Genomic DNA, 19,026 nt, shown 5'->3' on the forward strand with positions numbered 1-19,026 from the left:
AGAAATGTCCTTTTATGTCCCAACTATGTGTCAAGTTTGGCATTCACTACACTTGCAAAAATGAAACTGTGGCTCTATGGAGTGTTGTGGAGTAAGTTTTTCATTATCACAGGGAAGAAGCGTGGCTTCATGGATGAAGCACAGGCCTGGGCGTCAGAAGACTTAGGTCTTAATCCCGGCTCTGCCGCTTGCCTGCTGTGTGACCTTGGGCAGGTCACTTAACTTCTCTGTGTTGTCTCAGTTTCCTCAACTGCAAAATGGGGATTCAATACGCATTCTCCTTCCTACTTAGAAAGTGAGTCCCATTTGGGATATGGACTGTATATGGCCTGATTAACTTGAATCTGCCCCAATGTTTAGAAAGGTACTCAACACACAGTGAGTGCTTAACAGATACTGTAAAAAGAAAAAAAAAATCTAGCTGACAACTGAATAATGAATAATTGAATGGGATTCTATCATGGGCCACCTCCTCTGTGAGGAAACATTTTATGGGGGAACAGCTAGCTGTTCTCCAACTCTAGTGATGAGGTGGATAATTAAGATTAAGATCTGGATGGATTCCTAAGGGAAGTTGTAAAAAATCCTTTCCCTAAAATTTGATCGAAAGGAAGATGATTATCCAGACCTCTGCTATGGATGTGCTTGCTGAATTCTGCTCCGGGTCAGGGAGAGGCTGGTTGACCTCTGAAAAGTGTCCTCAAAGCCTTGGGTGTCAAAAACTCCACGATGCCAATGAAGGAGTCTAAGCTCTGGAACAGATTCAATAGCCTGTTTCCATGGGCCAGCTGGGTTTGGGAGCCACACAGATGGAAGTTTCATTGTTCCCTATTCTAGGTGGAATGGGGAGGAAATGGAATGGAGTGTTACCATGGCAAAGAGATAACCTGGTGTGCAGAAACCTGGGAGAAGGCTCTGACTGGAGGGCGCAGAGGCTAAGGTGGCGTGCCAGTTTCCGGGAGGCAACTTGCTGACTTGGGGGTGGGGAAGAAGTTGTGGACTGCCATGGGCATGTGCCTGAGTTACTCGATGCACTGGGAAGAACTAGAGGAGTACCAGGTGGGTGAGGTAGATTGGGAAGCCCATAGTGGGCAGGGATTGTCTCTCTTTATTGCTGTATTGTACTTTCCAAGCGCTTAGCACAGTTTTCTGCAACAGTAAGCACTCAATAAATATGATTGAATTGAGTGGTCAAAAGCATGGTCAAAAATGCTTTCCCTAAAAGGTCTCATCCCATCCCAAGTTGTCTTGTTTTTGTCCGTCTGTCTCCCCCGATTAGACTGTAAGCCCATCAATGGGCAGGGATCATCTCTATCTGTTGCCAAACTGTCCATTCCAAGCACTTAGTACAGTGCTCTGCACATAGTAAGTGCTCAAAAAATACTATTGAATGAATGAATGAATGAATGAATCCAGCTTCCTGAGTCCCCTCCCATCAGTGAGCAACCTAGGGTTACTTGCCCCTGTGTCCACTGGTCCTAAAGTTGTTTATTCTAGCCACTTCCCTTGAGTCCTATCCTTGTGGTGCCATCACTGTCCCTGCCTGAAATTTTTGGGTACTATTCTCCCTCTCTTCCTGGATCCCGGTCCTTTGCGCTCATCCCTGAATTTTTTGAGATTTCTCCCTATCCCCTGAACCCAGGTGATATATACCAGACCTGCCCCCAATCCTCAGTCATCTCAAGCCCCAATCTTGTCCCTCTCACCCCAACTTCTTCCTTTAAAAATCCAGATGTCCCGGCTTCAGATGGCTAGTAGAGGTGTAATAGGTTTGAGAGAAGAGTTACTTTCTAGCTGTTTCTTACCATGTGACTGAGATTTGATTTCATCACCTCCTGATGTTTCAGTTTCCATATCTGTGCAATGGGGAGAAATGCCCCTCATTCCTGCCTCTCAGAGGCCTGGATACCCTATGGGAAAGGAAAGGTAGAATTATAGTTAAGGGTGGGGCAGAGAGAGAGAAAAAAAACCTGGGGAACAAATGATCGATCAACATGAGAGTAGACGCAGGGCAGAATCAAGGCAGTAAAAGGGTAACCTTAGGGGTACATCCAGCCACCGGGAAGATGGTCAGCTAATGTTCCCCTAGGAGATTTCAGTTGCTGCTCTGTTAAACCAAGTTTCTGGTGCAGTTTGAGCCCCCTGAACTATTCCTGTCCCATAGGCCCCATACCCTAGAGTTGCCCCAGTCTCCCCAGGAGACCTCAAAGCTGGGAAGGGCCAGACTGGTCTTATTCCTTGGTGTTCCCACAGTGGGGACTTTCCCCCAGCTAGGGATCCTTGCATCTCCCCTAGAGAGAGCAGGGGAGCTGGGAGAGGGAGAAACAGTGAAGACTGGATGACCCACAGCTAATTTTTAGCTTGTGGTCGGCATTGGGATGGGCCGGGTCTGAGCTGGGGGTAACATGACTGTGGTTAATTGCAGGCCCTGACCTTTCTGACCAGAAATGAGATCCTGTGGTGAGTGTAACGGCCTCTCTCTCTGTGCCCCTCTTCCCAGTCCCGTTTCCCTAGAGCAACTGCCGACCTGCAAGTGTGCTTGGGGCTCACCCTCCAGGCTGGCTCTAGCCACAGGCAAACCTATGAAAGATTTCTGGTCTCTGCCCTGCATCTGAATGCAGTGTGTCTGAGATGCTCTGAGGACCTGCCTCTGGTCCCAATTCATGTGGAGCTCCGAGGGGGTCAGATTCCTGGAAGAGACCCCATCTGGGGCTGGCAGAGGATTACAGCAGGGTTGGGGTTGGGAGTCCCAGAGGTATGGCAGAGCTAGAAGATGCAGCCGGGAGGCAGCGACAAGGTGAAGCTCAGAGACTGTCTCGCTTAGGGAGTGTGCATGTGTATGGCACGTTTCTCTTCATCTGAGGGTGAGACTAGGGTGAAAATAGCCGCCCTGGGCTGTTGATTAATATCCAGCTGGGCTGTACAAGCTTTTCAAATGACTTTGACTTTTGAGTCCATTAGTGATGAAAGAGTGCAGCAGACATCCATTTAGCATCCATTGATACATATTTGGATGAGCGGAGTGTGCTGCAGCAGAAGGAGATGCATCACAGCCCAGACACTGCTCTATTAATCCTCAGACCGAATGCATTTCTCTTCAGACTGGAAAAAAACACTCACATGGTTCTTTATTGTCTCTTCTGACGGTCGCCCTGCAGGAAGCCTCATGTCCATTTGCCCAGGGGGCCGCTTGAGCGGATGGTAACAAGTTTTCATTTTCCTTCCCTTCCTCCACACAGTCCTCGCCTCCAGCCTTCCTAAACCTCCTCTTCCCTCTCCCACCATCGTCCTTCCCCTCATACCTCTCATGCAATTGATGGGACCACTAAGGAGAGCGAGAGAGAAAAGAGAGAGAGAAGCAGGCACTGCCACCTGCCAGGCTGGAGTATGCAGCTGCCAATGCTGAGCCAAAGGTTTTCTCTATTTGCTCTCTAGGCACGGTCCAGAGTTCTTAGCAACGGTGGCCAAACTGAAGCTCACAGATCAAATAGAGTTCTCACAAGAGCAGCTCAGCGGGTTGGAGAGTATCTGCCAGTCAGTTCTGGAGAAGGGGAGGCTCAATTCCGAGGTCTAGTATGAGGGTGTCCGGCAAGAGGCATTGAATCCTCCCTCACCTCTCAGTCAATCAATCATTGGTATTTATCGTGTGCAGAGCACCGTATTAAGCACTTGGGAGAGTTTAACACAACAGTTAATGGACACATTCCTTGCTCACAAAGAGCTTACAGTCTAGAAGGGAAGACAGACATTAATATAAATAATTTATAATATAAGATTTAATCACATATAAGAAATAAATAACCTGGGAACTTTCACCGTTAGCCCAGGAAGGGGTACTCCCCCATCTCTGGTGCTCCCAATCTTTTAAACTTTCAAAAGGGATCCGTTTGGGACTTCAGGGAAGGAGAAGGCTGGTCTTGTAAGAGGTAAGCTCTTTATGGTTAGGGATTGTGGGCATTGCTCTTTGTGGTGTTTCCCCAAATGTTTAGTAGAGTGCTTTCTTTGCATTCAGTAGGTACTCCATAAATACCACTGATGGATTGATTGATTGACTGATTGGGGAAAAGATGTCCAGGAAGTTGGGAAGCTGATTAAACTACAGAACTGCCCAATGGAGTTTTAGGAAAAATCAGCAGTTAGTGGGTAGCACCTCAACTGGACAACCCATACCTGCCTTTTTCCTTTTCAGTATCCATGACATCTTCCGCAAGCTGTGTCAGGGAAAGTATTATAAGGAGGCAACGTTAACTATAGACCAGGTTAGCTCTTTGCCAGCTTTACGGGTAAGTGTGTTGTTCTCTAGAACAGACCCTTCTAACCTGTTTGGGATTGAGTCACAGGTCTGGCCATAGACCCTGGGTGGGGTCTCGGGTAACCCTGCAAGTAAGGAACAGAATAACCTGAGGTTTCACAGGCCCTGGACCACGATAGCTGTGAACTGTAACACAGGAGGCATTCCCATTGATGGAGTACAAATTGCCATAGAACACCTCTGCCCCGACCTTGAATTCGAAGGTGGCTCTAAGCATCCTGTGCCCATTTTCTGCCATCACGTTGGACTAAATTTTAGCCTTAGCTCTTCCCAGGGGTCGGAAGGACAAGTTAATTCCAGAGCCTCTCTGGTTCTGCGGCAGACTAGGCCAAACTCTAAGTAATACTAATAATACTAATAATAGCTGTGGTATTTGTTAAATGCTGACTTTGTGCCAGGCACTGTAATAATTGCTGGAGTAGACAGATAATCAGGTTGGATACATTCCCTGTCACTCATGGGGCTCAGTCTAAGTGGAAGGGAGAACAGGTTTTGAATCCCCATTTTACAGATGGGGAAACTGAAGGACAGCCAAGTGACTTGCTAAAGCCCAGCAGGCGAAAGTCAGAGCCGGGATTAGGCACCTCTGACTCTGTCTTCCTTTGTCCTCTCTGAAAAAGTGATAGGGTGGGAATGCTTTGAGCTTTGAGGCAAAGTTCAGGCCTGGTCCCTGAGAAGGAAGGATTCTGGTTTTCATCTTAGAGTGGTCCCAGGGCAGAAAGCAGAGGGGCCGTTCCTCATCAGTTTGCCCGAGACCAGACCAGCCTTTGGGTTCTGGAAAAAGTGATATTGGATTTGCTGGTTGAGGTGGTAGGTATTGCTGGTGGAGGTCATGGGTATTGCTGTTCCCATCTGAAAACTGAGGAAACAGTCTTCTGCTTCTGGTGGCTTTCCTCGAGGCCCTTGGACTTAATTATGTGTGAGAAAGTGGCAGGGAGCTTGGGCTGATATGGTCAGAAGGGTAGTTACTCTGTGGGCATTTTTGCCCCATTGATGTGGTACTTGGACTGAAATGATTGTGGTATTCGCTAAGCACTTACTCTGCACTATACATGATATTAAGCTCTAGGGTAGATACAAGGTAATCAGTTACGGCACAGTCCCTGGCTAACACGGGCTTTACAGCCTAAGGACAAAGGAGAAAAGGTAGTGAATTCCAGTTTTACAGATGAGGCACAGAGCATTGAAGTGACTTACCCAAGATGACACAGGCAAGTGACAGAGCCAGAATTTAGAACCCAGGTCCCCTGACTCCCAGGGCCAAGGTGTTTCCTTTAGGCCATATTTCTTCCCTGATCTTTCACCCTCTTGTAAAGAGCCTCCCTCCGCCTCCATCCCCTAGGTATTCATTCCTCCATTCATTTCATCGTATTTATTGAGCGCTTACTACATGCAGAGCGCTGTATTAAGTGCTTGGAAAGTCCAATTCAGCCATAAAGAGAGACACTCCCTGCCCACACCGGGCTAGGTATGGTGGGACCACTAAGAAAATCCTGGGTGATCAGCATTATCTCCACTGGGCCACTATGCCCTTCCCCCACTGCAGTCAAAGGGAGCCATGAGTCAGACTTGAAAAACTCCCCAGATTACCCTTGAGATTTTAATTAAAATTGGGGAAGTAAATAGCTATAGCTACCCTGTCAGTTTTGATGGCAGTAACAGAGACTTTTCTACTTTTCATTCCAAACATTTACATTCGTAGCTGTTCTGAGTGACAGTCTGAATTCATCAGCGTGGAGTAAGAGATCATCTCCGTTACAGCTCGTAATAAATACTGTACCTGATCCCAGTTTGACTGCATATCACAGGCCTGCAAATAGGGGTGGAGAGAAGGAGAGTCGGCCTAGGCAGAGAGGCGGGGATCCTGAAATTGGGCAACCAGGCTGGATTGGAGGGCAAGATAGCACAAGGGGAGTGAGCTCCTTGGCGTCTTAAAACGGGGCCTTCTCGGAATAACAGGAGGGTCTTCTCAGATGTAACATCCACTCACAATAACAACGACTGTGTTTTTTTGTTAAGCACTAACTATATGCCAAGTGCTGTGGTAGATGGATCAATCGATCATATTTATTGAGTGCTTACTAGGTGAGAACCCTCTACTAAGTGCTTGGGAGAGTACAGAGTTGAGAGACATGTTCCTTGCCCACAATGAGCTTGAGGTCTAGAGGTGGAGATAAATGTGAATATAGATGAATAAATTATGGATACGTACATAGGTGCTGCACGGCAAGGGAGGGGCACTAAAGGGTTCAAATCTAAATGCAAGGGCAACTCAGAAGGGAGAAGAGGAAGTGAGGGCTTAGTCAGGAAGGATTCTTAGAGGAGATGTGCTTTCAATTAGGTTTTAAAGGTGGAAGAGGTATCGTCTGTCGGGTATGAAGAGGGAGGGCATCCTAGATCAGAGGCCGGGCGTAGGTGAGTCGTTGGCAGCGAGATAGACGAGATTGAGGTACGGTGAGTTGGTTGGCATTAGAGGAGCAGAGTGTGTTGACTGGGTTGTAGGAGGACAGCAGCGAGGTAAGGTAGGAGGGAGCAAAGTGATTGAGTGCTTTAAAGCCGATGGTAAGGAGTTTCTGTTCTATGTAGATACAGTGCAATCAGATTGGACACAGTCCCTGTCCCACAATGGGTGGCTTACCTTCTAAGTAGGAGGGAGGTTTGGTATTAAATCTCCATTATACGAATGAGGAAACTGAGGCACAAAGAAGTTAAGTGATTTGCCCCAAGCTGCACAGCAGGCAAGTGGCAGTCAGGATTAAAATCCAGATCCTTTGACTCCCAGGCCAGTGCTTTTTCCATTAGGCCACCCTGCTTTTAGTAGGCCAGGCTGCTTCTTTGTTCATGCACTCAAACAAAGAGTCTCCTCCTTCTTGATGCTCCTCTGTGTCTCTCCAGGCCCTTAGATGCCAGGAAAGAGCCACTGTCCACAGAGGACAAACATCTGCCATTTACCAATTCTTCTAAGGAATGTTCCCCTGTCTTGAAGACTGAGGAGTTTGTGCTTAGAGTTGAGGATCCTGGGTTCTACTCCTCAGTTCCTTCTAAGTCAGTGTCCATGTGCTTCCATGTGCCCTTGGACAAGTCCCTGCCCTCCTCTGGGGCTCGGTTTCACCTTTATTAGAGGGATAATCGGGATTTTATATGACATTTCATGTCTCCTAAGGGCTTTTCAACCACCAGAGGGTTATTTTGATGGTGGCCACTGTCCATTTGGAATTCCCCAGACACGAATGAAAAATATATGGAACTCCTTTTTGGCCTACTCCTCTACTCCCCATGAGTCATGTAGATTCAGAGCAAAAATTCTGGGGCAAAAGTTGACTGGGATCCAGAAGGAGACACGAGCCATCTCTGTGAAATCCAGGCAACTGGGAACCCTGCTTTTCCCTTCAAAGGGAGAAGATTTCCAAGTTGTCGTCAGGACAGAATTAGCAAGAATCTGGAGAATGGCTCTTTCATGGTATTTAGGGGCCAGGGTAGACCGACCATACAGAGAATAGGAGAATCTGTTTTGGCATGTTTCTATTGTGAGAAGGCTCCTATAGTTTTCCATTCCTCGGGGGGTACTCTTTGGGATGCCAAGGGGATTACTTTTGTGATGTCTCTCCTTAACACAGGAGCATAGTAGACAAGCTACAATCCCTGAGGAGACACACAGTCTGGGAAAACAGACAAGAACGGGGATACTTACTGAGCAGGGATGTTTGTGGGAGGAAGGGATAGTCTCCTCCCTCTCTTCTGCCTACCCCCTTCTCCCACTACTGTAAAGGCCTGTGCCAACTGAGAAGCCTCAGAAAATCATACTCAATGACTGTTGGCTTGAGTCCATACCCTCATCCGGCAGTTGCTTGCTGCCAGCCAGCAAGGTGAACCCTGGTGAAGTCACAGGCTGCTCTGGGTTGCCCAAATGGCTCTGTAGATGCCATCCATTCACACACACACCCACACACACCACGGAGGATCAGAGAAAATGGGTGACTCATGTCACCCATAGCCTGATTTGGGAAACTGTTTGTAAAATAAAGCCCCAGGGAGGCTGGGTACAGCTGTAACTTGGCTCAAGGAGAGTTAGCTGCCTGAGGGGAAAAAAAAGCCTTTATTTTCTTAATCTTTCCCTTTCCCATTTCCATTTCTTTCTATTCTCCCATCCTCCCTCAAAATTTATCACCCTTTCCTCTGCCCCTTTCTGTTCTTTCCCCCTCATCCCTCTTCCTCTCCTATTCCTCACCTTCTCTCATCTCCTTTTTTTAAAAAAGGTATTTATTAAGTGCTTACTATGTGCCAGGCACTGTACTAAGCACTGGAGTAGATACAAGTTAATCATTTTGGACAAAGTCCATCTCCTTCTCATTCTGGCTCTCCTAGAATCCGACATGGAAACATGAAGGTGGAATCTGGGGTCTAGCCTGCTCTACAGGTTCAATAGCGGCCTCAGGATGGGCCCTGGGGCTCTGCTGCATTGGGAGTGAGCTGGCTGCAACTGAAAGAGGCCCAGGACTCAGTTCCAGCTTAGTCTGGCTCAGAATAACTCTGCCCCCGACCCTGAAATGGGGAACAGGCAGGGAGACAGGCTGGATTATCTCTGGGTCAATCAGACCCGATCCAAGGGGTCCTGGGTCCCTCAGGATTTGGGAGCCAGGTGAGGCCAAGCAAGACTCTTCTCCCCCCTCCACTCTCCTTCCTCTTCCTTCTCCGGATGTTCTTCTTAATAATAATAATGTTGGTATTTGTTAAGCGCTTACTATGTGCCGAGCACTGTTCTAAGCGCTGGGATAGACATAGGGGAATCAGGTTGTTCATTCATTCATTCAATAGTATTTATTGAGCGCTTACTATGTGCAGAGCACTGTACTAAGCGCTTGGGATGAACAAGTCGGCAACAGATAGAGACAGTCCCTGCCGTTTGACGGGCTTACAGTCTAATCGGGGGAGACGGACAGACAAGAACAATGGCAATAAACAGCGTCAAGGGGAAGAACATCTCGTAAAAACAATGGCAACTAAATAGAATCAAGGTGATGTACAATTCATTAACAAAATAAATAGGGTAACGAAAATATATACAGTTGAGCGGACGGGTACAGTGCTGTGGGGATGGGAAGGGAGAGGTGGAGGAGCAGAGGGAAAAGGGGAAAATGAGGCTTTAGCTGCGGAGAGGTAAAGGGGGGATGGCAGAGGGAGTAGAGGGGGACGAGGAGCTCAGTCTGGGAATGCCTCTTGGAGGAGGTGATTTTTAAGTAGGGTTTTGAAGAGGGAAAGAGAATCGGTTTGGCGGAGGTGAGGAGGGAGGGCGTTACAGGACCGCGGGAGGACGTGACCCAGGGGTCGACGGCGGGATAGGCGAGACCGAGGGACGGTGAGGAGGTGGGCGGCAGAGGAGCGGAGCGTGCGGGGTGGGCGGTAGAAAGAGAGAAGGGAGGAGAGGTAGGAAGGGGCAAGGTGATGGAGAGCCTTGAAGCCTAGAGTGAGGAGTTTTGTTTGGAGCGGAGGTCGATAGGCAACCACTGGAGTTGTTTAAGAAGGGGAGTGACATGCCCAGATCGTTTCTGCAGGAAGATGAGCCAGGCAGCGGAGTGAAGAATAGACCGGAGCGGGGCGAGAGAGGAGGAAGGGAGGTCAGAGAGAAGGCTGACACAGTAGTCTAGCCGGGATATAACGAGAGCCCGTAATAGTAAGGTAGCCGTTTGGGTGGAGAGGAAAGGGCGGATCTTGGCGATATTGTAGAGAGGTTGTCCCACATGGGGCTCACAGTCTTAATCCCCATTTTACAGATGAGGGAACTGAGGCGCAGAGAAGTTAAGTGACTTGCCCACAGTCACACAGCCGACAAGTGGCAGAGCTGGGATTCGAACTCATGAGCCCTGACTCCAAAGCCCATGCTCTTTCCACTGAGCCACGCTTCTTCCCTCCATCACTGTCTTTTTCTCAAACTGTTTTCCACTGTAGTTAGGGGCTCTACCCAGGTGTACATCTAGCCAAAGACAACCCAATGGGACCTTGGAGGAAGAGGAGATGAGGAATGGAGGGGAGAATGAGAGAGAGAATCACTTTGGGCCTGTGCCAGGGGAAGTTAGTGTGATTAAATTCAAGCCTGTTCAAAGACCATCATGGGAAGCTGCATTTAGCCTGCCTTCCAGAATCAGCCAAAGCGCTGGAGGCAGAGAGCAGGAAAGCTCCCTCTTTAGCTCTGAGCAAGCTACCTTTGAAGCTGGGTCATACTCACATATGGGGCAGACTGTCCAGATAGATAGGGCTGACAGTAGACAAGGGCAGGGCAGGGTGGCTAGGGCTGTAGAATTGAGTTTATTTTTCAGGCATCCGGGTCGCATCCCATTATTTGTGTTGCTCAATTGTTTAAACGTGCCGGCATTACCCGTCTCTGTAGCTGAATCCTTATTGGGTTCCTCGGTGTGATGGGCACTGTACAGAAATATTTTTATTGGGGTCAGAGAGGACTCAAAGCCTATAAACTAACCCTGTAAAACCTCAAAGAGGAGCAGTGGTAGAGATAGGTGTGTGAGGAGAAGAGGCTCTGCAATGAGAAGCAAAGTGGCCTGTTAGAAATAGCATGGGCCTGGGGAGTCAGAGGACCCGGGTTTTAATCCCAGCTCCACCACATGTCTGCTGTCTGACTTTGGGCAAGTCAGGTAACTTCTCTGTGCCTCAGTTCCCTCATTTATAAAATGGGGATTAAGACTGTGAGCTGCACGTGGGGCATGGACTGTGTCCAACCTGATTATCTTGTATCCACCATAATGCAGTGTCTGGCACAGAGTAAGCATTCAACAAATACAAAAAAAAAAGAAGGACTTGAGCCACAGGAAGATGGAAATTTTCCCAATAGCCCTTTGCGTTAGGTCCTCAGCATCTCAGAGTAGTGTACAGTCAACTCTACTGGGTGGCACTGAAGACAAGACAATTTGATCTGCTGATCATCCAAATTATCTTAACCATTATAGCTACAATCTCCTCCCTCACCTAAACGTATACCGCTAGCAAGCGAGTAAACAGACGATTTGTCTTCATTCCTGTTCCTTTCCCCTGCTCTCCCCCTTCTTTTTCTCTAGTGGAAATGCTAATAAGCAGTCAAATGCCACAGGGCACGGTGAAAAGGGATGACGGTCCAGTCTGTGCATAATCAAGAGATGTTTTTACAAACAAATGATGTCCTTTCCCTCTTTGTAGCTGAGGGGAAATGGGAACGGTGAGATCATCGTGGCAGGTTACACGGCACGTCACCGGCGGATCCGAAAATTTAATCTTGGTACCCTGATTTAAGCCTCTTCCCCTCTCCAGGGACACAACCTGTCTACCTCCCTTTGGGAGCCTTTGGGAAAAAACTGTTCCCACTTCCTCTTAGGGGCCCCCGAGGCACAAGTTCAAAATCGAACTGATGTCAATTCTCTAAAAGATCAAAGTGATGGGGAGAAAACTCTGGAACGCTAACAGTCCTCAGCCCCAGGATCAGAGTCTCTGCTCCACAAAAGCAAAGGCTCCCACACTGCCACCCCACCCTCAGCCAGGGCCTTGAATAAACAGTTTAGCCTTTCATTATGCCCTGAAGGTCAGGACTATTATTGTCGAAGAAAATTTGCAATAAATAACTTGTGTAGTTATCAAAGGGCCCCAGTGCTGTTCCAGAACATAACCAGCCTCCAAAATTGTTTATCGATTCGGAGCTCTGCCTCCATATACAAAGATTTCTTCAGCAGAGCCTGGGCGCCCGCTCCCCCCGCCCTCTGCCCCGAGAGATGGGCGCTCTGCTTGTTTGTCCAAGCCCCTCCCTCTGAGAGCTCCCAGGGCTGGATGGGAGCTGGTATGTGGATGGAGTCGTGGAGGGAAATTAGTCAGCTGGCATGCACTCAGCGTTTTCATGCACCATTAGATCTTGCCTTGACAACTTCATCTGTTAGGAGGGTTCAAAATATGCAAAAGATCCTTATTTAGAAATTCAGCAAATCGGGGATTAAGAGGCAGCGCACTTCAATCAGCCTGACTGTGGCAGGGAGAACTGCAGGCCACCTGCTTCTCTCCATCGGCTGGGCCAGGACTGGGTCAGACCAGGTGCTGTCTGGTCCGGTCCACCCCAGACTCAGCAGTCAGGGAGCCACATCCTGTCCTGGGGGTCTCTGACTGTTCTGGCTGGAGATGGGGCGGGCAGACAGGCTAGAGCCGGTGAGCCCGGGCTTGAAAATCCCAAGGATTTTAACCATCCTAACGGGAGGTAGAAGCTGGAATGGGGAAGAAGTGTTTCATGTTCCCTCTGGCTCCCAAGGGATCGATGGAGTAATGAATTCCAAGTAACCTGAGGGAAAGAGAGGTGGGACACCAGGAAATGCTTATGAATGGTGAAATGACAGACAAAAGAAAACTTTCTTAATGGATGAGTAATGATCCTAAAGTTCCAAACCACTCTGGAGGATCTCTCTCAGAAAATCAAGACAAATTACCTATCAGAGCTCAGTGAGCAGTGACCTTTCCTGTTCTGGGAACTCCAGAAGATACCACAAAACCTCTTTCCCATAGCGTTCCGTGAATCAGCTTCACCCTTTCTTTCCCTCCCCGACTGCTGTTGTTTTCCTGTCACTTCACAGTCTCCCCACTTCTCCCGTATGCCCCTTCCCTCTACATGGCATTTATTCTTTGAATTTATCTGTTTTTAACAGCTCCAACCCCTGCTGGATTCCACTAAGGACCTCGCTAACCCTGTTCCTACCTCTGCTGCCCTGGACGTTTATGTGGCTGATGACCTCATTCATTCATTCAATTGTATTTATCGAGCGTTTACTGTGTGCAGAACATTGTACTAAGCACTTACCAGTTCTGAGGTTGCAGAGGTGGGAGACCTGAGGCTAGGGGTGGACCAAGTTGGGATGGGGGAGAGCATGTGGAGGAGAAGGGGGAGAAGCCCCCTTCTCCCCCTCTTTCTCTGCTCCTTTTTGTTCTCCCGGCATTCCATCCCAATCCAGACCCAGGCCCTGGCTTTGCAATCTCAGCAGCGACCAAAGCAGGATCAGGGTGGTCCCCAGTGGACTCTAACAGCGTTAGAGCTGTTAAAAAAATTAATTCATCAAAAGAATAAATAGAGAAGAGAGTTGGGAGAAGGAAAATAACCTTGTGAAAAGAGCACAGGACTAGGAGTCAGAAAGCCTGGACTCTAATCCCAGCTCCACCACTTGCCTACTGTGCCACCTCAGGCAAGTCAATGAACTTTTCTGTACCTGAGTTTCCTCATCTGTACAGTGGGTATTAAATGTCTGTTCATTCATTCATTCATTCATTCATTCAATCATACTTATTGAGCGCTTACTGTGTGCAGAGCACTGTACTAAGAGCATTGAAAGTACAGTACGGCCACAGAGACAATCTCTACCCAACAATGGGCTCACAGTCTAGAAGGGGGTAATAATAGCGATGGTATCTGTTAAGCGCTCACTATGCGCCACGCACTCTTCTAAGTGCTGGGATAGATACAAGGTAATCAGGCTGTCCCACCTGGGGCTCACAGGCTTAATCCCCATTTTACAGATGAGGTAACTGAGGCACAGAGAAATGAAGTGACTTGCCCAAGGTCACACAGTTGATAAGTGGTGGAGCCGGGATTAGAACCCCTGATCTTTGACTCCCAAGCCCATGCTCTTTCCTCTTCTTCCCTATTAGACTGTAAGTTCCATGTAGGATAAGAACTTCGTCAAATCTGATTCTAGTGTATCTAACCCAGAGCTTAGTACAGTGCTAAGCGCTTAATAAAATGATGATGACGATGATATAGTAATATCAATAGTTGGAAACATTGAGGGCTGGGGAGGGGGGCCAAGAAAGGGAGGAAAGATAAGCCAAAGGCCAGGAACGGAGGAGGGGTGGCCAGCAGAGGGTGGGAGCAGGAGGGAGTGGCATTTCTTCCCTGACAAATTTTCAAAAGCAGAAGCCCAAGTGGGAGTCAGTTCAGGAAGTGATTTCCACCCAGTCGAGGAGGAGCCGTCGGCCACTATCAAGCCACTTTCTCCATTCCCATCAGAGATCTCAAGTGGATTAAGCTCCGTCCGATAAGGAAGGATCTCAAAGTAACCGCAGGGACATCCAGTCACTATTCATGGCTCAACTGGGCTTATCTACCTCTCAAAACAGGGCAGTTTCCATTCCTACCTTGTTCTGAAACCAGATCAAAAGAAGTCAAGAAGATCTAGACATTCCAGCTAAACCTGGGGATTCTTCTCCATCATGGAACTTTCCTATTGCCTTCCTTGGGCAAGTCAGAGGCCACGGTAATAAGAAGGAAGGGATAAGGGCTGCAACAGCGCGAGCTTGTTTCTTGGATTGAGGCTCAACTATACTTTATGGGCTTCACTCCCGTAGGGAGGCATTACTCATCTACTCTCTCTGTAACCCGAATCGACTGCACGGGACAAACCCACCGTTAAGTGTCCAATTAGCAGAGGTGGGGGTTGCTCCACCAGGACTGATATTTTTGGAGTCATATACCACCAGCCCCCCCTCTGAGCCTGCACTGGCACCCCTGCCATCAGCCCGTCTGCCTGGTGGACATATTTCAGGTTTTTCTGGTCACCCCTCAACCCAGCCCCCAACCCTTCCCCTTTGCCAGCCTCAGGGCAATCTCCGAACACATGCGAGAGAGCAGAGAAGAATAGAGCATAGAACAGTTGGCACCTCAGGGCAGCAGCCGTAAACTGGGCAGATTCCCGGGCACCTTCAAAGAAGGCAAACTTGGTGCTATCATTCATTCATTCATTCAATAGTATTTATTGAGCGCTTACTATGTGCAGAGCACTGTACTAAGCACTTGGAATGTACAAATCGGCAACAGATAGAAACAGTCCCTGCCCTTTACAGTCCCTGTAAGACTGGGCTTACAGTCTAATCGACTGTAAAGCATCCTGAATTCTGCCAAGTTGGACTGCAACAAAAAGTTCCAGGATTAAATCCTCCCAGTGTAAGGTAGCTGGTGAGGCAGAAAGAGTTCGTGCTGTGGAGACAGACCGAAACGCCAAAACTTTTTGAACCCACCTTTAACTTGCCCCATGCAGATGCCACTGGGGCTTCTCATCCAAGATCCTGCCTGATGCCTGGGAGGCCCCACCAGCTAAAAGGAAATACTAGTCCAGCCAGATGGTCATCCCAGTGAGAGGGAATCTTCCCTTTTGCCAGGTGTATGTTGGGGGGAGGGGGGCGGGGGCAGAGAAAGGGCTTGCCGGGACCGTAATCCAACTTTTTTTTCCCATCCCTGAATCCAATCGACCAGTTGGGGGGAAGAGCAAGAGGGAGGTTCCTAAGCGGGAGTCCGAACAGACATAGGAAGAGCTCAGTAAATATCACTAATTGGAAGGTAGGTATTCAACCCCACCATCGTGGCATTTCCCCTCCCCACCAGCACCACACAAAAGGGCAACAACAAAAGCCACTTCTGCTACCATAGAGCAGAAGTCCCTCATCCCCCCACCCCACACACACTTTCCTCAGGAGATGGGAAGGGGGTGGTATCTTGAGGGAAAAAATGAACCATCCTGCCAGGCCCCATTCAGGGATCCTCTCATTCAAATATAGTTTAGGTTGTAAGCTCACTTAATTCTTTCTTAGTAACTTTTACTGTAGTCCGGGATTTAGCTATTCTTTTTTGTAGCTTTTTCATATGTAAAATTCTTATCTATGTTCAAAACACTGTACAAGACCATCTCTGATTAAAACCTATTAAACAGAAAGCCTGGAATAAAGCAGCTACCAACTATCTCACCAAGCAGAGGAGGGCATAATTTAATTGCCCTGGAAATACATTTGAGAGTTGCCCCACCCCAGCAATCCTCAAAATCTCGGGGGGGGCTCTTCAATAACGAAGACAAGAGGGTCTGTCCTTTTCCCTTTCTCTAACTTGAATCAACCTAAAACCCGACAGCACCTAATACAGAGACATGACTGCAGCAGATGCTCAATAAATGTGTATTTACTTATGAAATTATGCTCCTCATGACACAGTCCCTTTGGAATGGGAGTGCAAAAGAATAGATATCTGTGTGGGTATCTGTGTGTCTACAGATATAGAGCAGGGCTGCAGAGTCAAAGATGATGTTATAGACGTGAGATTTTTATTGGCGTGTGCAAGAGTGGCTCATAAGACATAGCAGACGATCCCCTCCACATCAGGTGCACACAAAGATTGCCCCTTGCTGGGCTGTTGCCAAGGTAGCAAATAATCGATCGATCTGACTACATCCGATCGAAGCAGTGACACTTCACATTCAGGGGCAACGGCTATTCATTTTAAGCATGAAGTTAAGGGCTCTAAACTCTCCACCTGGCTCTGCACATACCTTCCCCACCTGTTTTTGTGTTTACTTATTTCCCAGGGGGGTGAAAATACTCAGAACAGGCAGGGGGTAAAGGTAATATAGTAATACTGAGAGCGGTATTTGTTAAGTGCTTGCTATGTGCCAAGCACTGTACTAGGCACTGGGAAAAATACAAAATAATCAGTCCCTGTCCCACATGGGGCTTACAGCCTAAGAGAGAAGAAGTATTGAGTTCCCATTTTATGATGAGGAAACTGAGGCCCAGAGAAGTGAAGCGACTTGCCCGCGGTCACACAGGAGGCTAGTGGCGGAGATGGGATTAGACCCCAGATCTTCTGGCTCCCAGTCCTGTGTTCTTTCCACTAGACTAGGCTGCTTCCTAAGGTGCTTCGTTACTTGCTTGTTCTCGGCAGTTAGACTATGAAAGCGCCTGGTACCTTCTGCACCGCTTTCTCCAGCTGGCCAGTGATGCCCTGATAAAAAAAGTTGGGGAAGGGACAGCCAAATGTGAAGATGGGAGATGGGGCATCCAAAAGGAGAGGGGGCAGGATGGCCTATTGGAAGGACTGGAAACCAGGGGTCCCACGGTCTAACCCCAACCCTGTCGGTGGATAGAACACCGCCCTGAGAGTCAGAAAGTCATGGGTTCTAATAATAATGTTGGTATTTGTTAAGCGCTTACCATGTGCAGAGCACTGTTCTAAGAGCTGGGGTAGATACAGGGTAATCAGATTGTCCCAAGTGAGGCTCACAGTCTTAATCCCCATTTTACAGAAGAGGTAACTGAGGCACAGAGAAGGGAAGTGACTTGCCCAGTCACACAGCTGACAAGTGGTAGAGATGGAATTCGAACCCATGACCTCTGACTCCCAAGCCCGGGCTCTTTCCACTGAGCCACGCTGGTTCTAATCCCAGTTCTGCCACTAGTCTACTGTGTGGCCTTGGGCAGATCGAGAAGCAGCGTGGCTCACTGGAAAGAGCACGGGCTTTGGAGTCAGAGGTCATGGGTTCAAACCCCGGCTCTGCCACTTGCCAGCTGTGTGACTTTGGGCAAGTCACTTAACTTCTCGGTGACTCAGTTCCCTCATCTTTAAAATGGGGATTAAGACTGTGAGCCCCACGTGGGACAACCTGATTCCCCTGTGTCTACCCCAGCGCTTAGAACAGTGCTCGGCACATAGTAAGCGCTTAACAAATACCAACATTATTATTATTATTATCACTTGGCTTCTCTGTGCTCAGTTACCTCATCTTTAAAATGAGGATTGTGACCATGAGCCCCACGTGGGACAGGGACTGTGTCCAACCAGATTTGCTTGTATCCACCCCAGTACAATACAATACAGTGCCTGGCACATAGTAAGTGCTTAACAAATACCACAATTATTATTATTATTGTTATTACTGCGTGAACTCGGACAAGTCACTCAATTTCTCTGCGCCTCTGTGTCCATACCCCTTCCTCTTAAACCGTGAGCCTCATGTGAACCAGGGACTCAATCTGACTGTATTGTATCAACTCTAGCACTTAGCACAGTGCTTGGCACACAGTAAATATTTAAATGCCACTGTAATTATTATTCAGGGGCACATAATATCACCAAGAATGGGAGACAAATAATACTCTCATCTATGATACCCCCCCAACAAAGCTGGGGGCATTAAATTAGAATGAATAAAATGAGACTATAGCAAGATTTCTGGGAGTATGAAAAGCCAACAGCTGAAATAGGGTAAACAAAGAATTGTACAAACACCCTGCCTCCAGCTCTCTGAAGATCAGTGATTCTCAAACTTTCCCATGGGCTCCCCAGGCCCCGTGCCTCTCTCCCTTCTAACTAAGAAGCCGGGAAGTAGGTACAGTGCATCACTGGAATCAGATGAAAAGGAGGCTTAGCGCTGGGTGTTGGTGATGAGTTGATGACACTGGAAGTGAGTTAGAAAAGAGTCCATTGGGACTCCTCCCCGTCCCCCGCCCCAGCCAAGGGATGACCTTTCGATGGGGTGAATATTCCTCCAAGACCTCTGGGACCTCCTTGGGAGGTGGGAATGGACCTCTGCAATTCCATCCACTCCCAGTTGCTATTCTGCCACCCGGATTCCCAGGTCCGGGCCCAAGGTGTGATGCTGGATTATTTGTACCACACCTTGGCTTCGGCTGGAAGTAACAGTCTGGAAACATGGCTCATGGACAAACAAGGCCTCTGCCTTTTGAGTACTCATTGGCAAGGGTCTCAGCCCCGGAGACTTTCCCAGTCTGGTTGCTTGGGGGCTTATTCTGATCATGTCTTTTTTGATAACTTCATCCCTGCCCCAGAGACCTTGGGCATATTTTAAAATAGAAAAAAAATAACATTACGAATGAAAACAATTTGCTCCCCCATCCATTATCCTCATAATATGTGTGTGTGT

At 48.1% G+C, this 19,026-nt stretch overlaps 2 protein-coding genes across 3 annotated transcripts in view; one reads left to right on the plus strand and one right to left on the minus strand.

The window, feature by feature from the left end:
• FAM166C (family with sequence similarity 166 member C) overlaps positions 1 to 19,026 on the minus strand; it is a 53,059-nt gene that overhangs the window by 599 nt on the left and 33,434 nt on the right. The window contains exon 4 of the mRNA XM_029071928.2: positions 1,806 to 1,910. Coding sequence (XP_028927761.1) covers positions 1,844 to 1,910 — 67 coding nt within the window. The 3' untranslated portion in view covers positions 1,806 to 1,843. The remainder of the gene's footprint in view (positions 1 to 1,805; positions 1,911 to 19,026) is intronic.
• The window catches only part of CIB4 (calcium and integrin binding family member 4), a 32,238-nt gene continuing 14,089 nt past the window's right edge, over positions 878 to 19,026 (plus strand). For both annotated transcript variants that reach the window (XM_007666734.3, XM_001509503.4), the window contains exons 1-3: positions 878 to 1,059; positions 2,426 to 2,460; positions 4,190 to 4,283. In XM_007666734.3, coding sequence (XP_007664924.2) covers positions 1,006 to 1,059; positions 2,426 to 2,460; positions 4,190 to 4,283 — 183 coding nt within the window. In that variant the 5' untranslated portion in view covers positions 878 to 1,005. The remainder of the gene's footprint in view (positions 1,060 to 2,425; positions 2,461 to 4,189; positions 4,284 to 19,026) is intronic.

The sequence above is a fragment of the Ornithorhynchus anatinus genome, chromosome 9 (assembly GCF_004115215.2).
Source record: "Ornithorhynchus anatinus isolate Pmale09 chromosome 9, mOrnAna1.pri.v4, whole genome shotgun sequence".
Lineage (NCBI taxonomy): Eukaryota > Metazoa > Chordata > Mammalia > Monotremata > Ornithorhynchidae > Ornithorhynchus > Ornithorhynchus anatinus.